Here is a 27,068-nt window from a genome sequence, read left to right as displayed (position 1 = left end):
GATGTTCACGTGACTGCCTTCCAATATTGCTTGATCACACAGGGCACGATTTCAAACCCGTTCTTGGACATGGAATTTGTGCTCACTTCTTTCAATGTTTGTCGAGCCTTGGTGACAATATGTGACCGACGATGCTCGTATGGTCGTGTGCGCAGGCTGTAACGTCTGATTTATTTTATTTATTTGATTGATGTTTTACGCCATACTCAAGAATATTTCACTTATATGACAGAGGCCAGCATTATGGTGGGTGGAAGCATGGCATGTAGGTCACATGCCAAAGGTCAGTTACAATTATATAAACCGACAGTGTGTATTCGAACCCTCCATGATGAAATAACAGTATGCATCGAAAATAAAATAAAAAACAGAAAATTTTATCACGGTCATCCTTCTGGGTTTTTTTTTTTATTCACAACATGCCTGCAGCATGTAAATATGACGTCACGATCAGATGTTACATTAAAAGTGACGGCGTATTCATACAGCATGAACAGAAGAACGAAACAAACACGAATTCTTCATAAGTGTGAAAACACGATGTTGTTGTTTCAATTTTTTTGTCCACACAAGATGTTAGGTTGTGGGTGAACTCAAGTTGATTATCCTTAGCTCATGACACAGATGGTGTTGGTTCCGTGATCAACCTGAGTGTTTATCATAACTTGTATTCTTCAACTGGATAGTTCCTAGATATTCACATCAGGATAACTGAATAGCGTGGACCGAGGTGTTGGAGAGTCCTTCGCAGACTTGACAGCATGCCAGGACTAAGCGTTGTATGGTATCACATTAGCGCGCGTCCATGTTGATGCCATGTGGACGGCGTTTGACGTATCTAGCGGCGCCAGCGCGACAGTCGGCGGCGTCCATCCGCCATCCACTCCCAGAACTTCTCCACCCCACGGAACCTCTTACGGTACTCCTCACTCTGGTAGTAAATGCGTCTATGACGTCGCTCTTCGGCCTCTTCCTGTAACGAGAAAAATACACAAGTCATATTCACTAATCTGGGTGATTTATAAGTAAGTCCTATGGCATATAATAATCCAGATTGTTTTTACCTACACTCTGTATGCACTGGGTACATGCATGTCGATCTTCATACAATATAAAAGACAAAAACATACAAATAAATCCACAGCAGCGACGACAGTTTGATAGCAAATGGTCACACGTATAACCGGTGAAATCAAAGCTTTTGCCAGGTTACCTAACAGTTATGGTTTTGTTCGAACTTTTCATGTCTTAAACAACACCCCATATATAGCACCATGGCCTATAAGCTTAGGCAAAAAAATGAGAGACTCGATGATGAGCTACACAGAATGCGTTTGTGCTGCACATATGTTTTCTGAGCGTGAGTGAGTGAGTGCTTTGGGTTTAACGTCGTACTCAACAATTTTTCAGTCATATGACGACGAAGGAATCATTAGGGTGCATGTACGTGCAATGTGCCTCCTTGTTGCAGGACAGATTTCCACCGCTCTTTTATTTAGTGCTGCTTCACTGAGACGACTTACCAAAGGCAAGTAAGCCGCCCCGCCCGAGCCATTATACTGATACGGGTCAACCAGTCGTTGCACTATCCCCTTCATGCTGAATGCCAAGCGAGGAAGTAACAACTTCCTCTTTTAAAGTCTTAGGTGTGACTCGATCAAGGATTGATCCTGGATCTACCGGTCCCGAAGCGGACGCTCTACCAACTGTGCTATCCGGGCAGGTGTTTTCTGAGCGTTAGTACACCGGCAATTGTGACACAATAAATGAAAGAACAAATGAATTCTTGATTTTGGACTGTCTTGATATAGGCGGGAAGTTTCCCATTGGGTTGGTGTTAATTTCAAGGTCACCAAAATTGCCCTTCTACGCTGCTATTGACCGTTTAGAATATATTCGTTCATCTGAATACACTTATAAGCTACATTTTATAAATATATAATGCCTGTTAAAATAATACCTGTTAAAATAATACTTCCTGTTCTTTTAACAGAGGACAGGAAGTATTATTTTAACAGGCAGTCAAATGCAGCTTATAAACCTTGAAGATGCATGGGTAATGCCTTCTAGCCCTGTCATCATCTTGTCATGCTCCTTGATAGATGAAACTATCTGTGTAGACCTACAATTACATGTACACTCAAAAATGAATCTCTTAATTTTAACAGAAAATCTGTTGTCTGAGTGATGTTAGAATGTATTCTGCTATTGCAGCAGCTTGTTCTGTTTAATATGAAACACATATTCTATTAATGCAACATAAATATTCCATTAGACTAACAGGATATCATGTTGAATATCACAGAATATCATGTCATGATAACAGAATACATTCTAGCATTACCCAGACAACAGATTTTGTGTTAAAATTAACAGAAGCTTTTGAGGAATTTTTCCACTAAGTGTCATTATACATGTGCATGTAAATGTCACAATATACATATCATCTTACCGCCTCAGTTCTTGGATGGTTTTCCCATTTCAAATAGTACGACACTATCGGCCATTGTACTAAAAAGAGAGAGAGACATTCATAATTTTACTATATAAATTTGTACAGGCAAAACTCTTCAAATTTTTTATAAGAATTTGTTCAAGTATAAACACGACAAAATGTAAAAAAAAACAAAACATTCCTCGTCGCAAAAACGTGTACATTTTTGCATTTTCAACAGAAAAACATCTTTGCTCAGCGATATTGTTGACAGTTCAGTGATATATTTCTATGTATACTTACTTCTGTCAGTGTCCAGGAAACTCCCTCTTCTGGCAGGCATGAGTGGTTTTCAAGTTTGGACGAGATCAAATAGACCTAACCGACAAGAGAGAACAAAACTCGACCGTTCCCTTTGGGTAGGTTTATAGATCTGACAACGACTAAGCGTTGGTATCTTCCAACAGCCGTTCTGTGGTGACGTCATCGCCTTCTGTCAACCTTCAATGTCACGGAGTCAACGTGATGACGTCACAGGTGCATGCTCTATAGAAGTGCTCTCGAAGACGTCCACTGTCTCGGTGGAACGCAGATAATTTTTTGGTAGACGTAGCGTCTCCGGTATCCTGTATATAAATATAGACAAATTTCGTTGTGTTGAATCACTGATCCAATATAAAGTTTAGGGAAGCCAAGGTTTATATCCACTGTTATAAAAGCAGGGTATGTCTCCAACCTTTTCTTTGCATAATAAAGACCGATACATGCAAATACAATACATTTTTACAGACTCTTGCGCTTATTTGATTTCGGCATTCCCTAATTAAAGTTTTTATCTTCAGAATATCAAAAAAATCCATTAAATCACCCCAAGCCCCACCCAACACCCTCAAAATATTAGCGCACACTCACTTTTACTAAAATTATTATTAAAATTATTACTAGTAATGTTGAGGCGGCATATTTTTTAATCGCGGCAGGTGGCGCTAGTATGAAGCAGGACTTCGAACCATTGTTTTGTCAAAAATGGAATGTAGCGTAACGTATACACCGTTACAATGTATCAGATTCTATTGTAAAGGCGTACTGTCTGGCGTCTTTAATGAGGCATCATCATGATGAGCTGGGGAAGAAACATCTGGCGTCATTAAAATGGCGTCAAGGTCCTGCTCCCAGGCGTTTGACAGATCACCATTATATCAAACATTTTACCCTGCTGTTAGCTGCGGGCCGTGTGCAAATATACACAGCGAATAGAGATGACCTTTCAAACAACATCGAATGTGACACACCGGCCGGTACGTTTACCTCTCCAAATAATATCATTCCATGCTGTTTATTTCTACAAATAAAAGAGTTTGTTGTTAGATTTTCTTCAATGGTTCATATAAAGATGAACTAAAGACATTTCCTGCAATGATAGAAGTGTTAATTATTTCTCACAGTATATAGATATTGCTTTTGTTTTTACATTTTTTGATGTTTTACAGCAAGACTCTATGACGTGGGGAAAAAACATTTGTTTCATGGCGTTCAAATCTGAGATCAGTGGTATGACGTCATAATACATGTACAGTAAACTTTTACATTTCTACGTCACGCAACAATAAGACACGACGTCACACATACACAGCTTTGACGTATCTCGGTCAACTGCAATGGCCTTGAGTTTAGCGTTGTTTGGTATAAAAGTATGACCTTTGCTGAGGGGGTAAAAGAGAACAGCAGTATGAAATATGCCGGTATTTTTTTTTACAGATTTTCTTCATTTTGGGGGCAGAATAGACTTTAACACCTTCGTCTTGATGTTTGCTGTGTAACCCGATACCTCTGGAACCTTGCTTCCTGCCGAGTCAAATCTCTCGAATGCTGTTTAGCGGTGTTGAACCCTTAATTACTCCCATATAAACGACGGCATTGCGTGTACCCCGTGACGTTGCTAGATTGACAAAGAGTGACGACGTCACCACAGAGCCAACGCTTAGTCAATGTCAGATCTGTAAACCTACCCAAAGGGAACGGTAGAGTTTTCTTCTCTCTTATCGGTTGGGCACATTTGATCTCGTCCAAACAAAAACACTCATGTCTGCCAGAAGACGGAGTTTCCTGGACGATGGTGAAAGTTATTTTTTTTTTTCATGCCGACAAAGCTGAAGATTTGTTATTTTTTTTTTGTTGTTGTTAATTTTATTATATCCTTTTGTGAAATTGTTAAAATAATATGACGTGGGACAACCGCAAACGAACAAAATGGGTAGATCTATTTCAGTATTTGGACGTATTTCAGATGGTTGATATATGATACGTCTGCCTGTATGTATGTATGTATGTGTGAATGCAGTCTAAGTCTATTAATATCACAAACTGGAAATAAAAATCTGTTTTCCCGACTTTTTTACCTTATTATGTAATTTAACGCAAATCTGTTTAGAGTACAAATGGAAATTGTCTATGGGCATTGTTGGATGTTTTTGATACTCTTTTAAACTGAAGTGTTATATATAGCTTCACTGCTGAGATTTATATAGAGGCTCTAAATACCCTAACTGTGTTTTAATTGTTTAGTAATAATATGCAAATTAGGCAAAATTTTCAAGTTCGTAAAATTTAAATGATACTATTTGATGCAAGATGTATCATTTAAAAGGGATGCCAAATTTCAACCTGCTACGTTGGATAATATTTAGTGTGCGTCTTATAGAGTAATCCTTGGTATGGCAAAAAGTGGAAAATTTGTGCCATCATGGCGGACCCATTTCCATTGCTTTCCATACAACACATTTTTCTAATAAATGACCCATTTTGAGGGTCTTAAAATCACATTGGCCAATATGCATTCGTAATAAGGCAAACTTTGGTTAGTCATCAAATTGATCCAGGATAAATTCATCAAACTGACTAACCAATGTTGATCAAATATGCGAGCAGAGTATATGTATAGTTCGTCAAATTGACCAATTATTCGTTGGTGGATATAGTCAGACTGATCAACGCAAGTTCTTCGAAGTTATTACACATGAAGGCGTCGCAGATAAGCATCCTGTCCCGTCCATGTGAAATGATTAACACATTTCACAGGACTAACGGCGTTTCCTCAGCCTTTGCAACGAATCTCCAAACCATCCCGATTGTCGGATAGAAGCCATTTTTCCCGGTGTCCAGATGATGTTACCGATTTTAGTTGGTGACCAGTTGTGTTGGAATCAGTTGTGTTGACTTTTGCTTGAAACATTCCGAAGAAGTCAATACATCTGATTTTAATCCGATTGATGACAACATCCAAAAGTCCAACAATATACAGACAAAGAGAATTAGTGCAACTGTTTGAAGCTGATGATAATCATCTCATATTTGTGTGTGTTAACGAGAAACAACCAAAATCACGAAGTTTCAAAGAAGTCCCATTTCCAACATTCATCAGTTTGTGTTTTGTGCGTGGCTGGCATATATGAACTATCAAGCACAGGTACCTAAAATCGCTCTATGTAATATTTGATATGCTGGTGACTTTCTTATGTAGGTACAAGTATGTAAAGTATTATATAGACCGATTCCATATGTTTGTGTAATCAAGTTATATAAGTAACATTCGCGTCCTCCAAGCATGCGGTGAATAAAACAAGGTGTAAAATGTTCTGAACAAAGTTTTTGTTTGTTTTTTCTTCTTTTATTTGTTAAAACTTGAATGGAGTGAATGTTTTTTCAAACACGACGGTTTCCTGTAATTTGCTCGGTATACCATGGTATTTTCACATAACTGACAAGACTCGGTTAACCTCTAACTCCTCAGCCTACATATATATGTAGGCTCTCTCCGTGCTTCACCTCTTTGTGTCGAGTGCATGGCACTTTTCCCCAAATCATCCACAAGTGCACCGTTTTTTGTCCAGGTCGCTTTCACTGCCAACCTAGAACAGCATGTCAACTTGGAGTTTAACGAGGGTTAACGTTGCAAAGATGGGCGCACTTGACCTCAGCACTATGCGGGATGCCGGCATGTGTTCATCCATTAACACAGATGTATCCAAAGCAGCCCTTTTTTGCAATTTGCAAGTCCGATTGTCTATATCCCTGGAATGGTTTGAATCCTCAAGTTCACGCCATATTTGTACAAACCCAAAGCCTTTAGTGTGTGTCGATTTAAATTTGTAATTCCTGAGAGAAACCACATGATTTATAATGTGTTCGCGTCGTTAAAACTATAGATATCTACAGTCCGTTGCCATAATAACCAGACATTTGCTCGAATCGATCAGCTCCAGTTTAATAAGAAAATATATTTGAAATCACTGCGTTACTATAGAAACTATTTATTTATTTGTTTTATTTGATTGGTGTTTTTACGCCGTACTCAAGAATATTTCACTATATACGACGGCGGCCTGCATTATGGTGGGAGGAAACCGGGGGGAAACCCAAGACCATCCGCAGATTGCTAGCAGACCTTCCCACTTATGGCCGGAGAGGAAGCCAGCATGAGCTAGACCTGAACTCACAGCGACCGCATTGGTGAGAGGCTTCTGGGTCATTATGCTGCGCTAGCGCGCTAACCAGCTGAGCCACGGAAGCCCCCCTATAAACTATAAAAATTGCAGCGAAACAACACCAGCATTAATATGACCAACCTATTATAACCCATATACTTGTCCCCGTATACACGCATACAAAATCTGAGCTCACTTTCAGAAAGGTCTCTTAAAGGGCAAGACAGCACCTGTCTAGAACACATTTCAGTCAAAAGCAGGAAAGTCAAGCTTTCTAAAAAGTATCATACTTTACTATTTTTATGAGATTTCACCGAATAACATGTTGGACAATATCACAATATTGCATAAATGGCTGGTGAATCGAGGCAGCCATCTTGAGAATTTTATCCAATCAAACACGTTGCTATCAGATTGCACGATATAAGCTGTGACATAGTCTTCACGTTCACCCATTCACTCCATAAAGCGACATATAATAACAGATAACCACTGCATAAGATATCATTTTATATTTCACATAGTGTTGTGGGCCAGGTCTGTGTCATTTACAGACCACCACAGGCGTAAAATCAGTTGATTTTCAAGCCGTGTAATATTCAACCATGATGTCACAAATTATGTCAAACAGCAGCATACCGTCTCAGCCCAAACCGCAGTCATCTCCCCGACAGACCTTAGGCCTACGTAGACACGTTTTCAAATTATGCAACTACATTTTTTGTCGTTCGTGTTAGCGTGTAGTTGCTAAATAACAAATATCACAGTCAGTGAAAAATACATTAGGGGTGCCGAAGGCCTATGGGAATGAGAAGACGGCATCGAACAATGCTTAAAATTAGTCAAGTCTTGCTATGTCATTTTTTCCCTCTAAGGTTTTTGCAATAGAAAAATATAAATTTTGCATTCATTTTTTTTTTCTGGTTTTTTGGGGGGAAATTTTGTTCAAAACACATATTGTGAATCTTCTTTTTCTTTTCTTTTTCTTGTTCGTGTAAGTGTATAGCAATTATAGAAGTATTATTAAAATGAGAGTTAACGTATGTGCCTTCATACCTAATAACTACAAACATTGGAATGACGTTACACGAATGACGTAATGTATGACGCTATGCGCTAGAAGGGGTTTGGCTCCCAACAACGCTCATGCGTTGTCAGATCTGTTTTCCTGCTGGATGGAGACGGTCGAGTTTTGTTTCCGTGTTAGCTAGGTTAACTTGATCTCGTCCAAACTCACACATGCCTGCCAGAGGAAGAACGGTAGTGGGTAACGATGGAGGTAAATAGATTAAATACCATAGTATGAGATATTTGACACAAATATGAATGAATTGGACAAACAAATGTAACAACGGAGATCGATAAAGTATAAGAGGTCGTTTATTGAACTGATGTACATGTAACAGACCACTTCACGTTTTCAAATGCCTCACATGACAGAGATGTATATAGGATTAGACGTAAAATTGGTTACGTTGAGAATAAATGAATAAAAGCTGATGGAGTACATGTGAGGCTACATACATGTGTGACGGCAACCATACGCGCTATTGAATATTCATGTGTACACTGCATGCAAGAATTAATTACTGCATACATGTGTAACTGCTTACATGTTTTACTGCATACGTGTGTTTATTATACTGCATATAGGTATTACTCCATACAGGTGTTAATTACTGTATACATGTCTTAATCACTGCATACCTGTGATAATTACTGCACACATGTGTTATTTACTGCACGCATGTGTTAATTACTGTAAACATGTGATTATTACTGCAAACAGACGTTACTGCATACAGATATTAAGTACTACATACAGATGTTAAGTACTACATACAGATGTTAAGTACTGCAAACTGGTTTTTATTACTGTATACATATGTTAATTACTGAATATATGTGTTAATTGCTACATACACGAGTTGATCACAGCATGTAGGTGTTAATTACTGTATACATGTGTTAATTTCTACATACATGTATTAATTACTACATGCGTGTGTTTATTACTGCATACATATTTAATTACTGTATGCATGTGTTACTGAACACGTGTTAATTACTGTATATATGTGTTTCTGAATGCATATGTCAAGTACCGTATACATGGGCATTACATAAGTATGTTAATTACTGCATAGATGTGTTTTCATTATCTCATACTAGCGATACTACATATACTATGCGTTGTACTACATACATATGTTAATCCAGACATACCTGGGTTATTGGCTGTTCCTACATTTAGCCTGCTGTATATATTGTTACAGTTGCCTGGCCGAAGGTATCCTACATCGTCCGCCGCAGGGTTAAACCCGTCACCAAAAAGGTAAGTATACAAGTAATTTCCCCATGTGTGCAGACTATGTCTACATTGTGCAGACTATGTCTACATTGTGCAGACTACCAAACAGATCCCAGTAAATAAATAAATAGATTGATAAATAGGCTTCCGATAAAGCATTGCACGGACATTAACAGCAAAACTTAGGGATATCTATGTCACCAACACTGCATGCTCAACTATATGATTTCAATGAGATATGAAACCTGAATGACTATACTGTATGGTTTGTGTTCCAGCCGCGAGTAGCCAGGGAATATTATCGCCGGAAGAAATTCGCCGCCGTCGAGCGTTATCTGGATTACATGGAGACACAAACGCGGACGACTGTCAGACGTAGACGTAAAAATAAGCGTTCGCCACGTCGATGAACGCCAAGCAAGTCGACGCCACGCCGTTTGACGCCACGCCGTGCCACTCCGCGTAAGACGATGCCACGTAAAACCACGTACCTTGTCCCACCAGTTTCCACGCCAGTCGAACGCACGGTAGCGCCAAGCAGTGCCCCACAGAAAACCTACACAACAACAATCTACATCCCGTCAAAAGGGACTTCAGCACCCCAAACTAAAGAAACTCCGGACAGATCTTTTCATATGGGCTCTGGCAAAGACTCCGACGACCCGGAGAATGAGTATGACTAAAATATTCAAGAACTGGAACTGTGAAGAATTTATAATAGTCTCAGCTGTGCAAAAACAACAATCTTTTAACAACGCACCCACAAATTGACGTTAAGTATCAATAACATCTCTGTTGATCTCCGCGATGTCATCACTGCGTGATGTTGACAAACAGGCCCTCGTTATGAATGGAGGGGTCGCCGTGGTAATTACATGAATGTAATTATAAGAGGGCTGCGTCAGTGGGGAAAATCTGTGCTGCTGTGTGTTTTAGATTGTAGTTTAGGTTGTGGTTTGTTTACTCTATCACATCTCGAGATAGTTACAGGTTAACATCTTTTGTACTATCCAAACTTTCGTCTCGAGGTGAACGTCTCACCCATCGTAACCTCCTTCCTCATCATGTGTCGTCGGATGTCAGCATTTCCACCTTAGCTGGCTTTCCCAGTATCATGAGGCAGGCATGTTGTGAATAAATTAAAAACAAAGCAAAAAATTGAATAATAAAGAAAAAAAAACGCAAACTGAAAACAATTTTGCATGTTCTGTTTTTGTCTTGTTCTTAATACCAGTAGTTATGGGCAAGAGTTATATTGCCGAGAGGCGCGCACATTATTTATATATTTAAATGACAGGTGCATGTGGGGTCAAGTTTCCACTAAAACGACGGCGCTCGAGCTTTACAGATCGGAGTGCCTGGAGTAAAATATCGCCCTTTTCCAAACACCTGATAAACCTCACGACTTAAAACTGTAGCCAACCCATCGTGAGCTGGATTTGAGCCAAGGACCTCGTTGGTCCCATTCCTTTTAAGACTGACTACTTTAGTCGACCAACTGATCGACTCCGTGGCTCATTTGGTTAGCGCACTAGCGCAATGTAACGAACCAGGAGCCTCTCACCAAAGCGGTCGCTTTGAGTTCAAATCCAGCTCATGCTGGCTTCCTCTCCGGCCGTACGTTTATAAAACAAATATCGGAGTCAGTGAAAAATTCATTAGGGGTGGCGAAGGTTTATGTAAATGAGAAGACGGCAAAAAATGATATCATTTTTTTTCCTCTAACGTTTTTGCAATAGAAAAATATAAATTTTGCATTCATTTTTTTTTTTGGAAAATTTTGTTGAAAACACATGTTGTGAATCTTCTTTTTCTTTTCTTTTTCTTGTTTGAGTAAGTGTATAGCAATTATAGAAGTATTGTTGAAATGAGAGTCAACGTATGTGCCTTCATACCTAATAACTACAAACATTGGAATGACTTTACACGAATGACGTAATGTATGACGTCGTCAGTGACGTCCAATACCCTGGAAGGGGTTTGGCTCCCAACAACGCTCATGCGTTGTCAGATCTGTTTTCCTGCTGGATGGAGACGGTCGAGTTTTGTTTCCGTGTTAGCTAGGTTAACTTGATCTCGTCCAAACTCACACATGCCTGCCAGAGGAAGAACGGTAGTGGGTAACGATGGAGGTAAATAGCTTAATACCATAGTATGCGTATACTCTGTCCAGAACTGCCATGCTAACTTACCGCTCCGCGACTTGAGTAGTTCAGGGCGCCGTGTGTTTCAACATGTTAACATAGGACTTTATAAAGAGATATTTGACAGGAATATGAATGAATTGGACAAACAAATGTAACAATGGAGATCGATGAAGTATAAGAGGTCGTTTATTGAACTGATGGACATGTGACAGATCACTTCACGTTTTTAAATGCAAAACACTTTTTCTCACGTGACAGAGATGTATACAGGATTAGACGTAAAATTGGTTACGTTGAGAATAAATGAATAAAAGCTGATGGAGTACATGTGAGGCTACATACATGTGTAACGGCAACCATACGCGCTACTGAATATTCATGTGCACACTGCGTGCAAATATTAATTACTAATTAAGAGTTATACTTCTGATTATTACTGCATACAGATGTTGCTGCATGTATGTGTTAATTACTGCATGCATGTGTTAAGCACTGTATACAGGTATTAATTACTACAAACAGGTGTTAATTACTGTGTACATGTGTTAGTTACTGCAAACAGATGTTAAGTACTGCAAACTGGTTTTTAGTACTGTATACATATGTTAATTACTGCACACATGTGTTAATTGCTATATACACGTGTTAATTACTGTATACATGTGTTAATTACTACATACATGTGTAATTATTGTATGCGTGTGTTAATTACTGTATGCATATGTTAATTAGTGTACACATGTGTTTCTGAATGCATATGTCAAGTACTGGATACATGTGCACTAGGTACGTGTGTTAATTTCTGCATATATGTGTTTTCATTATCCCATACTAGTGATACTTCATATACTATGTGTTGGACGACACACATGTGTGAATCCATACATACCTGTGTTACTGGCTGTTCCTACATTTAGCCTGCTGTATATATTGTTACAGTGGCCTGGCCGAAGGTATCCTACATCGTCCGCTGCAGGGTTAAACCCGTCACCAAAAAGGTAAGTACAAATATACAAAAAAAAATATACAAAAATACAAGTAATTTCCCCATGTGTGCAGACTATGTCTACATTGTGCAGACTATGTCTACATTGTGCAGACTATGTCTACATTGTGCAGACTACCAAGCAGATCCCAGTAAATAAATAAATAAATAAATAAATATTCATAACCAGGCTTCCGATAAAGCATTGCACGGACATATAACAGCAAAACTTAGTGATATCTATGTCACCAACACTGCTTAGATATATGATTTCATTTTGATATGAAACCTGAATAATTATACTGTATTGTTTGTGTTGTAGCAGCGAGTAGCCAGGGAATATTATCGCCGGAAGAAATTCGCCGCCGTCGAGCGTTATCTGGATTACATGGAGACACAAACGCGGACGACCGTCAGACGGCGACGTCAAACTAAGCGTTCGCCACGCCGATATACGCCACGCCGATATACACCACGCCGATATACGCCACGCCGTTTGACGCCACGCCGTTTTACGCCCCGTCGGTCGACGCCACGCCGTGCCACTCCGCGTAAGACGACGCCACGTAAAACCACGCGTACTCGGGATGCAGAGCGCGAGTCCTCCACGTACCTTGCCCCACCAGCTTCCACGCCAGTCGAACGCACGGTAGCACCAAGCAGTACCCCACCGAAAACCTACACAACAACAGTCTACATCCCGCCAAAGGGGACTTCAGCACCCCAAACTAAAGAAACTCCAGACAGATCTTTTCACATGGGCGCTGGCAAAGACTCCGACGACCCGGAGAATGAGTATGACTAAAGTATTCAAGAACTGGAGCTATGAAGGATTTTAATAGTCTCAGCTGTGCAGAAAAACAACAATCTTTTAACAACGCACTCACAAATTGACGTTAAGTATCAATAACATCTCTGTTGATCTCCGCGATGTCATCACTGCGTGATGTTGACAGACAGGCCCTCGTTATGAACGCAACCACGCAGGGGTCGCCGTGGTAATTACATGAATGTAATTATAAGAGGGCTGCGTCAGTGGGGAAAATCTGTGCTGCCGTGGGTGTAGATTGTACTTTAGGTTGTGGTTTGTTTACTCATCACACTTCTAGATAGTTACAGGTTAACATCTTTTGTACTATCCAAACTTTCGTCTCGAGGTGAACGTCTCACCCATCGTAACCTCCTTCCTCATCATGTGTCGTCGGATGTCAGCATTTCCACCTTAGCTGGCTTTCCCAGTATCATGAGGCAGGCATGTTGTGAATAAATTAAAAACAAAGCAAAAAAAAAAAAGAAAAATTGAATAATAAAGAAAAAAAAACGCAAACTGAAAACAATTTTGCATGTTCTTAATACCAGTAGTTATGGGCAAGAGTTATATTGCCGAGAGGCGCACATATTATTTATATATTTAAATGACAGATGCATGTGTAACGGCGTAGTGAAGCTTTCATTTAAACAACGTCGCCCGAGCTTTACAGATCTGAGTGCCTGGGGTAAAATACCACATTTTGTCAAACACCTGATAAACCTCACAACTTAAAACTGTAGCCAATCCACCGTGAAGCCAATTCGAACCAAGGACCTCGTTGGTCCCGTTCTTGATTTCGAGACTGACTACTTAGGTCGACTCGGGGGTTCAGTTGGTTAGCGCACTACCGCAGCGTAATGACCCAGGAGCCTCTCACCAATGAGGTCGCTGTGAGTTCAAGTCCAACTCATGCTGGCTTCCTCTCTGGCTGTACGTGGGAAGGTCTGCAGCAACCTGTGGAATGGTCGTGGGTTTCCCCCGGGCTCTGGCCGGTTTCCTCCCACCATAAGGCCGCCGTGGTATAAGTGAAATATTCTTGAGTACGGCGTTAAACGCCAATCAAATAAATAAATAAATAAATAAATAAATAAATAAACTTAGGTCGAATCAATATGTCCTCTTCTTCTTCCAAAGATATCTTCTGTGCACTTGAATTAAGCTATTATTCTTAAAGACCCTCTTCGAAGTTTTGTGAATAAAGGCTAGAAGAGGCGGAAAATTTTCCGGAAGGCTTTCTTTTCATTACAAAAACTGCCAATCGAGTACTGTGTTACGACCCAAACTGTCTGTATTATAAAGAGATGGCTTGTTCGAAATACACGACAGTTTAGCCGCACGAAAAAGTAACCAAAACCAGCAGATTTTATTTTACAACAATTTATTAGGTTTAACAAGAACAGATAACAAGACTTTTACAAATACTAAAGTACTTAAGTTTAACAAGAACGGATAGCAGTATCTATACAAATACTAAAGTACTTAATGTACAACGGTGTCAAGTCCAAACGGACACATATATTCCACAATGCTGAAAACCATACAGGCATAAATGCACAAATAAGAGGAAAAATCCACAGTATAACTGAGTGTATGACGAAATATACACAAAATTCCACAGACAGGGTCCGCGTACTAATAAGCACTGTGTACACAAGAGCACAAATTAAATATACAAGTTCAGACTGAACAAGTGCTCGGTGTAGATAGGATACAACAAAACCAGAGGCTATAAAGACACCAAAATTCAGCACAAAAGGCTTACTAAAGTAATACACAGCGAAAGCATCCAAAACTCTCAATAATTCTCCTTTCTCCCCCTTTGACCTGCTTTCATAGGTCTTATATAGACTGGTGGAGTTTTCTAGAATAAGGAAATTCTTGAACACTTCTTGTAAACAAACAGGCCCCGAACTGAGGGTATTCTGGAACATTCTAAGGCAGAGGCAGACAGCCGGCCCTGAACTCAGCATATGTAAACAGTGGCAGGCTAAATTTAGAAGCCGACGACAGTTGTTCACAAAACAACTAACTTACTTTTCATGGACTCCTTCATATTAGAACGAGGCCTGTCGTATCACATGAGTTTTCTTTTGGGGGAAACAAGTTATCATAACCTTTCACAATGTTTCCATCCAGGTGAGAACTGTTTCCATTCCGCAGAGAGCTGTTTCCATGCATGTAGGTAAACATACGAAACGAAGGAAAAATTACAAAACTTAATAAAATGTGGTCCACCGTATATACATATTTTACTATCATTACTATTTTACCTTTATACATGTTCAGTTTGTTGTCTTTTCTTTGAGTTTCCTTTTTGTAATTTTATGTTTTTTTCTAGCAATTTTCACCTACAGGTTGGCAGTATAGTGATCGTTGCACCATTTCCTTGACGAAAACGACCATTTCTGTTCATGGATTTAACCGAATCATATTTACGCAGGGTTCGTTCCTGCAGCATGGTATTGGACAGGGGAATTTGTAGATTCCGCTGAATACAATAAGTGGTTGATAGTGATCTATGTTTTCTGACGGGCAAGTCTGGTTTCTTTCGCCAATAAAACTAGATTGTCCTAGTTAAGACCACCAACCTTTCGTTAATAAAGTAATTTCTTTAAATTCACCTCCCACTGGTTCCGCTGCAGCCTTTTGTGAGATCCGTATGGAGGCATACCTGCATTGTAAGGTGTGATATACAGGTAGTTTTCACCGAAGTCTTTCCATGCAGTTGACCAAACCCATAAACCTGCTAGACTGCCTATTCAGACATGAGTCTAATAAACTTTGTAAAACGCAGTCATCAAGTACAGAAATAAATAAATGACTGAATCAGGTGTTTGAACAACGTAAACGGTTAATATTCCGTTAAACACGCGACAACAAAATTATACAGTTGTCATGCTATAGTTGGCCCACTTTTACGAAGCCCACTTAACGTTACGAGTATTTAACGTTACGAGCACGCAACTGCCACGTCAGCCAGCAATGTAGGCATTACGTCGCCATGGTACTCACGAGTCCGTAACATTAAGTGGGCTTCGTGCAAGTGGGCCTTATTCAGTAACGTTAGATTTACTCTCCTATAAGGCCCAAGTAGGATCAAGGCTTTTGAACGTCAAGTTTTGAATTTTTATTGTGATGTCACGTTCAACAAGTTTCCTGGACGTGTGACTAGATGATATAAAAAAAATACTATCTTGAAGACTTTCAGAATTTAGATATATTGTCATTTCAGCTGGACCTCCTATTTCTACGGTGCTGCAGTTTTAAAACGAGTTAAATTAAATATATTTTTAGTATGTATATGTATGTCTGTATGTTTTGTTTTGTTTTATTCACATCAAATCTAACCGATAACAGAAGTATATTTAACAGACACATCCCAAATATATATTGTTTACGTATAGTATATATGTAAATAAACCAAGACTACATTTTGTAATAATGTATGTATAATACAATGTATAATATAATGTTACACACTGAGGTATGTAGGTATAAGCAGCTTGCCTCCAATATTTCAGAAATTCAATCCGCTAGAAAAGCAACAGTTTTTTGCACCGACGTTTAAACTTATTGACCTCCGTAATTATATTGATATCAACATCCTGTTGGAGAACATTCAGTTATCTTTGCGATCTAACGCAGATACTATTTTCCCGAATATTAATTCGGCTCGCCACAGGGTAAAGCAAAGTGTTGTCTTGTACTTTGTACTGGAACACGGTATGGGGCAATACCTGTTAAGTAAGTGTGGTTAAAAGAGATACTGACAATTTAGTTAAAGGTATTTCTGTTTGCTCTCTAACGCTTGGGTATTAAAATCCTTACAAATCACAGCATAACTAGAATTGGCATAAACTTTATTACATGTAAAACATAAAAAATTAACAAACTCACGCTGAACACTTTCATTGCAATGTGGCAGAGCTTTCTGATGAAGAGACCATTTTTCAGAACAGAACTAACCCTTATTTTTAACTAACCCTTTGTTTCCAGGATTATAAAAAGAGCTGTTAGGTGTGTATACAAATACTGTGTCTTCTTGTGGCAAATATATTTTGGGTAAGAAGTCTAACGTTTCAACATACCTTATGTATAACGTTGGAGAAACTGTCTGAAACTCATGCTATGTAAACACATGCCGCATAAACAGTTTATAAGATGTTTATGACAAATGCAAAACCATTGAAAGATAAAATGGTCCATTATGTTTTTTTATTTATTTCATTGGTGATTGAAATGCATGGACACTGCTGACCCACTCTTATATCATTGGTGGTTTAAGGACATGTACACTGCTCTCTTATGTCATAGGTGATTTAAGTACATGTACACTGCTCTCTTATATCATTGGTGATTTAAGGACTTGTACACTGCTGTCTTATTTCGTTGGTGATTTAAGTACATGTACACTGCTCTCTTATATCATTGGTTATTTTAATACATTCACACTGCATTCTTGTTTCATTGGTGATTTAAGTACATGTACACTGCTCTCTTATTTCACCGCTGATTTAAGTACATGTACACTGCTCTCTTATATCATTGGTTATTTTAATACATGTACACCGCTCTCTTATTTGACCGCTGATTTAAGCACATGTGCACTGCTCTCTTGTTTCATTGGTGATTTAAGTACATGTACACTGCTCTCTTATATCATTGGTGATTTAAGGACATGTACGCTACACTCCGTATTAGAGACTAAATCGACGATTTTTAGCCAAAAATCCATATTCGCTAAGCAGAATTTTATGTAATTACATAGAATGCCTGAAATTAGTGCCTTTCAGTAAATATCAAATTTGTACGTGTACAGTCCATAATGTTAAAATGATTCTGAAGTTGTGATCCGCTTTATATAATTTAGGAACTTGAACGGTAAAACGTGCAAAGGCGGAGCTGATATTGGTAACTATTTGTGCTAGTTTAAAATATCGCAAATGGTTCAATAAATAAAATTCATTTCAAATTACACTCAGGCGTTATAGAAATCCATTTTCAACCTTCGATTTCTGAACAAGAACCCAGCTGTGCCATTCCAAACGTTGTCAATACTTCACAGCGAAAGAAAACCTACGTCATGGGAACAGCACAACATGACGTCACATAGGTTTATGACGTTTGTCAGCGTTTGCGGTATTACGTCATAGCGAGCACGCAACATACTGTTTACTGAGTGAAACGCTGATTTTCGTCAGATCTGTAAATTTTGGCCTCGGATACAGACGTAGTTTGTTATCCACGCAAAGCCAAATTTACTTCATTAGATCTCACCAAAAGTCTAAAATCACTCATGCCTGTAGCTAGATACGCCCGTGGGTACTTTGGCCGTACGTATGCTTTCTTTTGCTGTTTCTTATTTATTTATTTATTTATTTTATATATATATATATTTTAATATTATTGGTATCTTTATCATTTTCAGTTTTTGTTGGTAATTCTTGCAATCATAGCTGAACATTAGCGGTTAATATGTTATTCATCTCTTGATCGACTTTCTGTGGTCAGAATTCAGACGGTGATATGGTAATGGTATCATATGCCTAAATTGATTTATTTGTTAGTCTCCTATACAGATTGAAGTCCTAGCTCTTGGACTTTGGCTCTTTAGCTCTTGTGAATACAGGGTCTCCAAAAGTACGTGTACATGCTGGGCAGTAATCAATGTATAGCCAATCTCTGTAATGCACTGCCAGGCAGAGGTATTTTGGCTACAGCAATCAAATTTGTTAATCTGGCAAATGTTTTCTGTTTTACAGCTGCTTGGAATAGAACCAAGCGAAACTACCCGATCCGATGGAGGAAACCCATGCCCAAGTCCAAAAAGGTATGCTAATTTTATATCTTTCATTTATTTGAAAAAAAAAATAATAAGAATAAAAAAATAAAAAGTTACATTCCCAGGCTATATTTATCAGTACAAGTTCATGCGCAGTGCGGGTAATATATGTTACACGTATAATAGTTGACTTATTTAAATAGTATTGCCCCTTTACAGAAAGTTGTGTATTCATTTTTAGTGATTAAAAACAAATTCAAGAATTATCCTCGTATCAGCCATCCAGTCAGAATCAATATTGTGCATCAATCACGTTTGCCAGCTGTGGGTCCCAGACAAAAACAAAGCGCACGTACTATTTTGAACTGTCATCGTAGCGACCAATATTGATTTGTAAGTTTTACACCTGCCTTGTTATATAGGATATACGCGATGACCTTAGTTTTACGTGTATGTTACGTATAGCTTGGAAATAAAATTTGACACTCTTAGCGGGAATTTTTACCCTTTTTACAACTTCTTAATTCGTAAATTTTTGAATTATCGCAAGACTTTTGTTGTTAGATAACACCCACGTTTGAGCGCCACAAAGTGGTCTGATTTACGAACGTAAAGTTTTAATTGTTTGTTTGATAAAAATGTTAGGTCTATATTGCGATAAGTATCTGTTCATAGTTAACTACTGGGTCCTGTAACTTACTTTCCTCTTTTTTCCTTGCTACAAAAATGTCACCGGTTTGTATTGCAAAAAATATACATTTGTTGTTCTTTTATCTTTGAACAGGCTGCCCAGCTTGAGCGCAGGCGCCGGCTATACTACCGACGCCAGCGGTACCGTGCCGTCATGGGATACGCCGCCTACCGGTGCGGGGGAAGGCGAGTGGCCGGCTCCACACGGTACTACTACAGGCCGGTAGGCTTTCGTTAGTAGACCAAAAGGCTGGCTCATAAAACAAGGATTTCAACTGAGACGACAAAAATAATACAATGGAAGCAACACGAACAGAGTTGAGAAAAGCTAAATTTCGATGGCAAATTAGTCTCCTACACCTTGAATACCATTCACAGAATCTTCCCCTTTAGGCCAAGGAAAATGAGGTCGAACCACAGTCTCAGAAGTGCTTTTCGGGCTACACATAGTCATCTGACGTTATCCCGAGTGGTCAAGAACTGTCAATCAAAAGTTCAAGTTGTGATGTGGAATGTGCATGACGTAAGCAGAATCAGTCACCCGGATGTTGCCCGACTGTACACAACCATTATCTATTTACGTGCATCCACTTTGAAACCACCATGAATAGGCATGCTGTGAACAAAAAAAGCAATCAAAACAGAACAATAAAATTTAAAAAAAAATTGAAAAACTGAAGATGTATAGACCTGTTTTGTTCTAGTTTTATTCCTGATATAGTTGGCTTGGCCTCTTAACAAAGCGCTCTTATGTGGCGTTACGTTCTTGTCACTGTATGTCACGATAATCTAAAGCCTCAGTGTGCTGGTTTGTATTATTGACTAGCGAGGTCAGCTATCTTCTATTCCCCTGGAATAAATCTAAAATTGCTGGTTCAAAACCCTGCGGGGCCAATTTTCAGCACTAAATTCTGTGCTATGTCCACACAGTAACCGCTTTGTTGCCAAAGATGTGTGATGCACCCCCGGGTACCGCAGTTTCCTCCACTCAAAAAAGAAAGACTGGTATCGGAACATTGTGATTCAATTGACTGTACATGGCAGTTGCCGGGCCTTATACTCGCTTGTATAGTGCCATCTGTATAGCGTCATGTGAATGTAAATTCAATGCAACCCGTACTGCAAGCACTACGTCACCATGACAGTTTATGTATGTAATAGTGACGTTAAAATGACTTCGTCTAAAAGGACCAAGGGCCAAGTTGAATATAGTTTATTGAGATTGATTGATTGGTAATGGGGACCTGTCAAACGCCCGGCAGCAGAAACGTGACGTCATTTTCTTGACGTCGAATATGCCTTTCTCAACTCATCTTGATGATGTGACATTAAAGACAGTACGACGTTATAATAGAAACTGATACATTGTAACGGTGAAGATAAGATGTAGCTTGTCATGCTCAAATCACCAAGATAATGCACAGCAGATGGGGGTTGTCCACTGTTTGAGAACAAGGGACCGCGGGCCTCCCGAGTTGACAATTCACTGGACAATTCACGTCTACTGTGCATTATCTTGGTGATTTGAACATGGCAAGCTACGTTTTATTTCTGTCCTAACCTACGTGTGCTTCCATAACGGGGCCTAGGTGTACACACATGTATCCTTTAAATGAGTTTGATTACCGATAACAGAATGCTTGGTGAATACTGCTCAGACGATGAACCGACTCAGCCGGATATTTATATATCTATAACTGGGTCGATTCTTCATATGCCCATTTTTTTTTTACAAGAACAAGCTTTCATTCTGCAGCGTCATATGTGGGATCTGCACAATAAAAGAGTGTATTTACAGGTTATCGATGACTGTATACAGGCCTGTTGCTGGTGAGCACGGACCAACCGTATGCTACAATAGCGATCTGAGGAGTTAAACTGAAACAGAGACAAAAGTGCGATTACCGGTATCTGGTTACACATGACTGGTGGGGTACTTGATCACTTGAGTTCAGTTAAACCAGCCACGAGGGTGGGACTTTTGGCACCTGTCCATATATGACGTCAAGTAGGATTATGACGTTTATTAGCGTTTACGGTATTACGTCATAGCGAACTCGCAATGTAGTGTTTACTGTGTGGAACGCTGATTTTCGTCAGATCTGTAAATTTTGGCCTCGGATACAGACGTAGTTAGCTATCCACGCAAAGCTAGGTTTACTTCATTAGATCTCACCAAAAGTTCACTCATGCCCAGATACGTGTACGCTCGTGGTTACTATGGCCGTAAGTATGCTTTGTTTTGTTGCATTTTTGTTTTATTTTTACTATTTACTCCTTCTTTGTTATTCTTGGATTTCAAATATTATACCTGCTTTTAGGCGCGGTAACCATTTAATTAGAAATATAACACATTATGTTTGTAAGCAGGCATTTATGAAGCTTTTTGACAAACCATGTGTAAAATTCATCACAGTAATATTGTTCGAAAACGATTAAGATTAAGAATAAGATGGTGCCGTTTTTATGTGTGTGTGTGTGTGTGTGTGTGTGTGTGTGTGTGTGTCTGTGTGTGTGTGTGTGTCTGTGTGTGTCTGTGTGTCTGTGTGTGTGTGTCTGTGTGTGTGTGTGTGTGTGTGTGTGTGTGTGTGTGTGTGTGTGTCTGTGTGTGTGTGTGTCTGTGTGTGTGTGTGTGTGTCTCTCTGTGTGTGTGTGTGTGTGTGTGTGTGTGTCTGTGTGTGTGTGTGTGTGTGTGTGTGTCTGTCTGTCTGTGTGTGTGTGTGTGTGTGTGTGTGTGTGTGTGTGTGTGTGTGTGTGTGTGTCTGTGTGTGTGTGTGTGTGTGTCTGTGTGTGTGTGTGTGTGTGTGTGTGTGTCTCCCGTCCTTGTTATGAGCAGCATCGCCGAGGATTTGGGTTAGAGCAGTTTCCAGTACAGAAATTCGAAAAAATACAATTAACCTTATTTATAATATATTTATCTTGTAATTTTTTTCTTTTTTACAGCTGCGTGGCATCGAATCAAGCACAGTTATCCGATCCGCTGGCGAAAACCCATGCCCGCAGACAAAGAGGTACGTGAAAATTGGACAGTTTTACTTCCGTAGTAACAAAAGAAACTAAGTACGTGTTAAAACGATCATATTTTCCTGTGTTGGGTGTATGCTTCATGCTGAATGACGCAGTATATAGCCTATACCATATTTCCAATCCACACTGACTGTGTATTAGCAGTTAATTCTGGTATTGACTTTTGTCCCGACTCAAGCCCCATTAGGTTTGCATCGGGACAAGACTAGGGTCGGTTGTTCAAAGGTGTATTAAAGGTTAAACCAGGCTCAAATCTTAGTGTCATGCAGCCTTGTTCTGCTACAAACCTATAATGGGACATTTATCCAGACTGAAGCTTATACTGGGCTTAACTACTAGTAGACGGGTTAAGATGCTCGTGAACGACCTACGAGTAGGCTACAACTCGTGCGAGTGAGCCAGGCGATTTCGTGTGGTCACAGAAAAATGTTAAGCTACTCGAATTACACGAATTGCGTCCAGAACTTTTAAATTAGACCAATGCTTTATTTTCATGTAGTCAACGGTGATATATATTACAAATGAGGCACAGCAGAGTGCTGTTTACATGTTTGCAGCATGAATTGAGTTTGAAAGCTGCGGCATGTACGCTATATTGTTATCGCACAGTGCCATATGGGAAAAAAAAAACCTGCAGTTGAAAAAGTGCATTTCTTAATTTCTAAATTTTGAAAGTAAAATTGATTCTTACGATAGACTAATGCTTCGTGAGTACGTCGTTTTCACTTTTATTTCATACCCACACAGATAAAACAAGCAAATATTTATCGTACTCTGAAAGGTATTACGAGCAAGAGACGGTGCGACTTAGATGAGGTCACGCACAGATAACGATGACGTCAGTCGTTACTCGTCGGTCGCTCACGAGTATATTAACCTTTAACCACTTGGTTCAAAATAACGTGATGATGTCACAATGGGGAATTCGTAAAACTCATTCCCGCCAGTTTCAAGACGGTCCAAAGCTGTGAAATTCGTTCTTTAATTTATTATGTCACAATTATGGGTATACGTATGCCCGTAAAACATATATGAGGTGCGCACGCACTGCAACATCACAGAAGAAGACGATGCGTTCTGTTGTCATTTAAACCTTCTGTGTAGCTCGTCCTCGAGTCTCCCATTGCTTTCACCGGAAACGGAATGAAAAGCAACGTTGTCACGTGAAAGAGTGGTGGGACATGGCAAGTGTGGAATCAAGTTAATGTATATGTACAAAAATTAATGCGCTTTATCATATGCACGTAGACGACCTGGTCAGCAAAGTTTATGCTAAATGGAGGTTTACTTTTCATTCCATTCCTGGCAAAAGTGGGATAATTCATACTTTCCTAATAACACCATTTTGAAACCCATCCTCAGCAACTAGTAACCCTCCCCAATAGCTCAGTTGGTAGAGCGTCGCATTCGCGGGGCGGCAGATCCAGGGTCAATCCTGGGTAGGGCCACATCTAAGACTTTAACAGAGGAAGCTGTAACTTCCTCGCTTGGCGTTCAGCATTAATGGCTTGGGTGGTGTGGCTTACTTACCTTTGGAAAGTCGTCTCAGTGAAGCAGTTACTAGATAAAAGAGCGGTGGAAATCCGCCCTGCAACAAGGAGGCACATTACATGAACTCCCACGTCGTCATATGACTGAAAAATTGTTAAGTACGGCGTTATACCCTAATTACTCACTCACTGACTCACTCACTGAGCAGCTAGTCATATATTGTTCGTGTATATATTATATTTGGCAAAAGTGCTCGTATATACATATACAACTATATTTTGAAATTTGTCCGTGGGGCCCAGCATGTTGGTTTTAAGTTGCCGTGTTAGTTAAATGTACATGTACGTGTATGTGTACATTACGTTGTAAATATACAGGCCTTGTTCATCTATATTCAGGAAGTTAGCTCACCACAACTGGAGGCTCGTGAACAAACTACACAGACGATTCAAATGGCAATAGAAAGCAGCGTTTTCTTCTGTGACTTTGCACTGTGTACTTCATGTATGTTTTATGAGCATACGAACATCGATAATTGTGAAGAAATGAAGGAAAGAAGAAATGAGTTCACAGCTTTGGGCCCTCTTGTTACAGGCGGGAAAGAGTTTTACGAGTTCCCTTTTTTATAAAAATGTGCGCAGGTGGCAAATCCATGCCATCATATGATTTTCTTGGATAGTGGTGGTGAAGTTCAGTCGTACAAATGTTAGTGTGGCGTGGTTATATAAGATATGTTTCCACATGTGCCATTGTTGGCTACAAAACTGAACTTATGTCATCAATTCGTACTGCGAAAATATACTTCTTGTTTCCACGCAGGCTGCCAAGAAAGAGCGTAGGCGCCGACTGTATTACCGACGTCAGAGATACAGGGCAGTCATGGGATACGCCGCCTACCGGTGCGGGGGAAGGCGAGTGGCCGGCTCCACACGGTACTACTACAGGCCGGTAGGCTTTCGTTAGTTAGTCCAGAAACTGACTCATATCACAAGGATTTCAACTGAGACGACAAAAATAATACAATGGAAGCAACAAAAACGGCGTTGGGAAAAGCTAAATTTCAATGCCAAAAGCCGATAACAGTCTCCTATACCTTGAATACCATCATTTCAGTTTTCTCCCTCTAGTACCATATGGAGGGAAATAATTTCGATACACGGTCTAACCTTACAAGTGTTTTTCGTGCTACACAAGTTCAAGTTGATGCAGGACATTAAGGACGTAAACAGATCCAGTCAACCGGGATGTTGTAACACAAGTACTATCAACACCTACACAGACTCCCATCAACTTTGAAAACACCATGGGATAAGCATAGTGAGAACAAAAAGAGAGAGAGAGAGAGAGAGAGAGAGAAAAAACAACAAAAAAACCCCCACACACAAGAAAAAAAAAAAGAAAATGAAATAAAAAAAACTGAAAAACTGTTCCTTTTTTGTTTTAGTCGCTTGTTATTTAGTCCTTTGTATATATTTTATGAGTCTATTCCACAAGTGATTTGGTGACTGGATTCAGAATTTTAGATTTATAAATTTCTGGCTACAGCATAGTCTGTGACAGGGTTGTTTTGATATCACCTTTATATTTGTTTCCAAAGTTTAAAGCGTTGTATGTCAAATTTCAGTGTTGGATTTCGTGGAATTGGCCCCTCGGACTCCACAAAACAATTTATGACTTCAGTCAAAATTTGAAATATGATTTTAGAGCTTATTTTCGAGCCGTGTAAATTAAAATTTTTTCCACCCTATCAATGTTATCAAAAGACAAATGTATCATAATTTCAACTTCCATAACCAAAAAACTCAAAACTATTTGACTTAATTCATAAATATCTTTGTGGAATCGGCCCGGTACCTGGATGTTTTTAAGTGGCGCAGATGTTCGCCTCAAAATTTTTCCAAACGCTCAATCCTTCTGTGGCCTTCTGCGAGCCTTAAATTCTGCGAGCCTTAAAAATGAGACGCCTGGCGTCGTAGCTATCTTCACCAAGATTAGAATGAAAAGCAACGTTGTAACGAGATGGAGTGCATGGACATCGGTAGTCTCGTTCCCTGACGTATTTTGCGTACCTTGAAGCTTTTAGTGCCATCTGACGTCAGGGCCAGGGAACAACCCAAGGGCATGGGACTCATGGATTCCGTATCAACAAAGTTTATAGCGTCAGCAGAAGTATTTTTTGAATTCTCTTAGTTCTTCCTCGATTATTTCTCAAATGCTGGTAGCGTAAGTTTCATGGTACTAGACGACTCAAACGCCGAGAGAGTAAATTGGACAGAGCCTCCTTTATAATCGTTGTAAAGGTTACCATGCACCCCGATCCATAATCGATGGAATGCAGTAATATAGAAAATATTCACTACATTCCCCCAGCCATTTCACTGGTCAACTTGACCCACTTCTGTGATGATGATGGCTCTTTGTTGGTGGGTCAGTCTAATAAAGCTATAAACTCAAGACACACTACTTGTCGCTGACGAAGGATCCGTGAATGTCACGTGGTAGAGGGACGTCAAATTGTGCGCGCCCCGATTCCGTCATGCTCTTAGCGTCCAGCACAAGCAGGCTCGTCCACGTGACGCGGCTTGGTCATCTTATAGAGCACGGCAATCACGGCGCCTATAGAAAAGACACAATAACAACATAATCAACTGAGGGATGAGAAAGTTTCTTTTTTTTTTTTTGACCTATTGTACAGTGTCTCCGTTGAAGATAATATTTATTAGCATAGACTTAACAGTATTATTAATATTTGTGAGATTTTCAAATTCTTGGTATAGGAAATATTCCTTAGCCTACAATACATCTGCCGCTTTACATCACTGTCACCACTAGACAGGTTTGATCTTTGTTTAAGTCTAAGAATCGTTTCGTGATCCCGGGGCGAGAAACAGCGAGGCAGATGATCA

General features: G+C 39.5%; 1 protein-coding gene and 2 long non-coding RNA genes across 4 annotated transcripts; all 3 read left to right on the top strand.

Annotated features, from left to right (window-relative positions):
• The first annotated feature begins 9,192 nt into the window (after positions 1-9,192).
• LOC135466025 (uncharacterized) lies at positions 9,193-10,387 on the top strand. The gene is made up of 2 exons (XR_010444079.1): positions 9,193-9,253; positions 9,508-10,387. It is a non-coding gene; the product is annotated as an uncharacterized LOC135466025 (long non-coding RNA).
• An 871-nt stretch (positions 10,388-11,258) lies between these two features.
• Positions 11,259-13,679, top strand: LOC135466023 (serine/arginine repetitive matrix protein 1-like). 2 transcript variants are annotated; one of them, XM_064743414.1, is made up of 3 exons: positions 11,259-11,361; positions 12,316-12,374; positions 12,687-13,679. In XM_064743414.1, exons 1-3 carry the CDS (start codon positions 11,322-11,324, stop codon positions 13,164-13,166), a joined length of 579 nt encoding a protein of 192 aa, XP_064599484.1. In that variant the 5' UTR covers positions 11,259-11,321; the 3' UTR covers positions 13,167-13,679. The 2 variants fall into 2 exon arrangements, with proteins under 2 accessions (XP_064599484.1, XP_064599483.1); XM_064743413.1 differs by having other exon boundaries at positions 12,684-13,679.
• An 8,031-nt stretch (positions 13,680-21,710) lies between these two features.
• LOC135466013 (uncharacterized) lies at positions 21,711-25,512 on the top strand. Its single transcript, XR_010444078.1, has 3 exons — positions 21,711-21,870; positions 22,588-22,655; positions 24,982-25,512. It is a non-coding gene; the product is annotated as an uncharacterized LOC135466013 (long non-coding RNA).
• The last annotated feature ends 1,556 nt before the right edge of the window (positions 25,513-27,068 follow it).

This window comes from Liolophura sinensis, chromosome 5, assembly GCF_032854445.1.
Source record: "Liolophura sinensis isolate JHLJ2023 chromosome 5, CUHK_Ljap_v2, whole genome shotgun sequence".
Taxonomy (NCBI): Eukaryota; Metazoa; Mollusca; class Polyplacophora; order Chitonida; family Chitonidae; genus Liolophura; species Liolophura sinensis.
The sequence above is the reverse complement of the archived record's forward strand: the minus strand, read 5'-3'. Positions and strand labels throughout refer to the sequence as shown.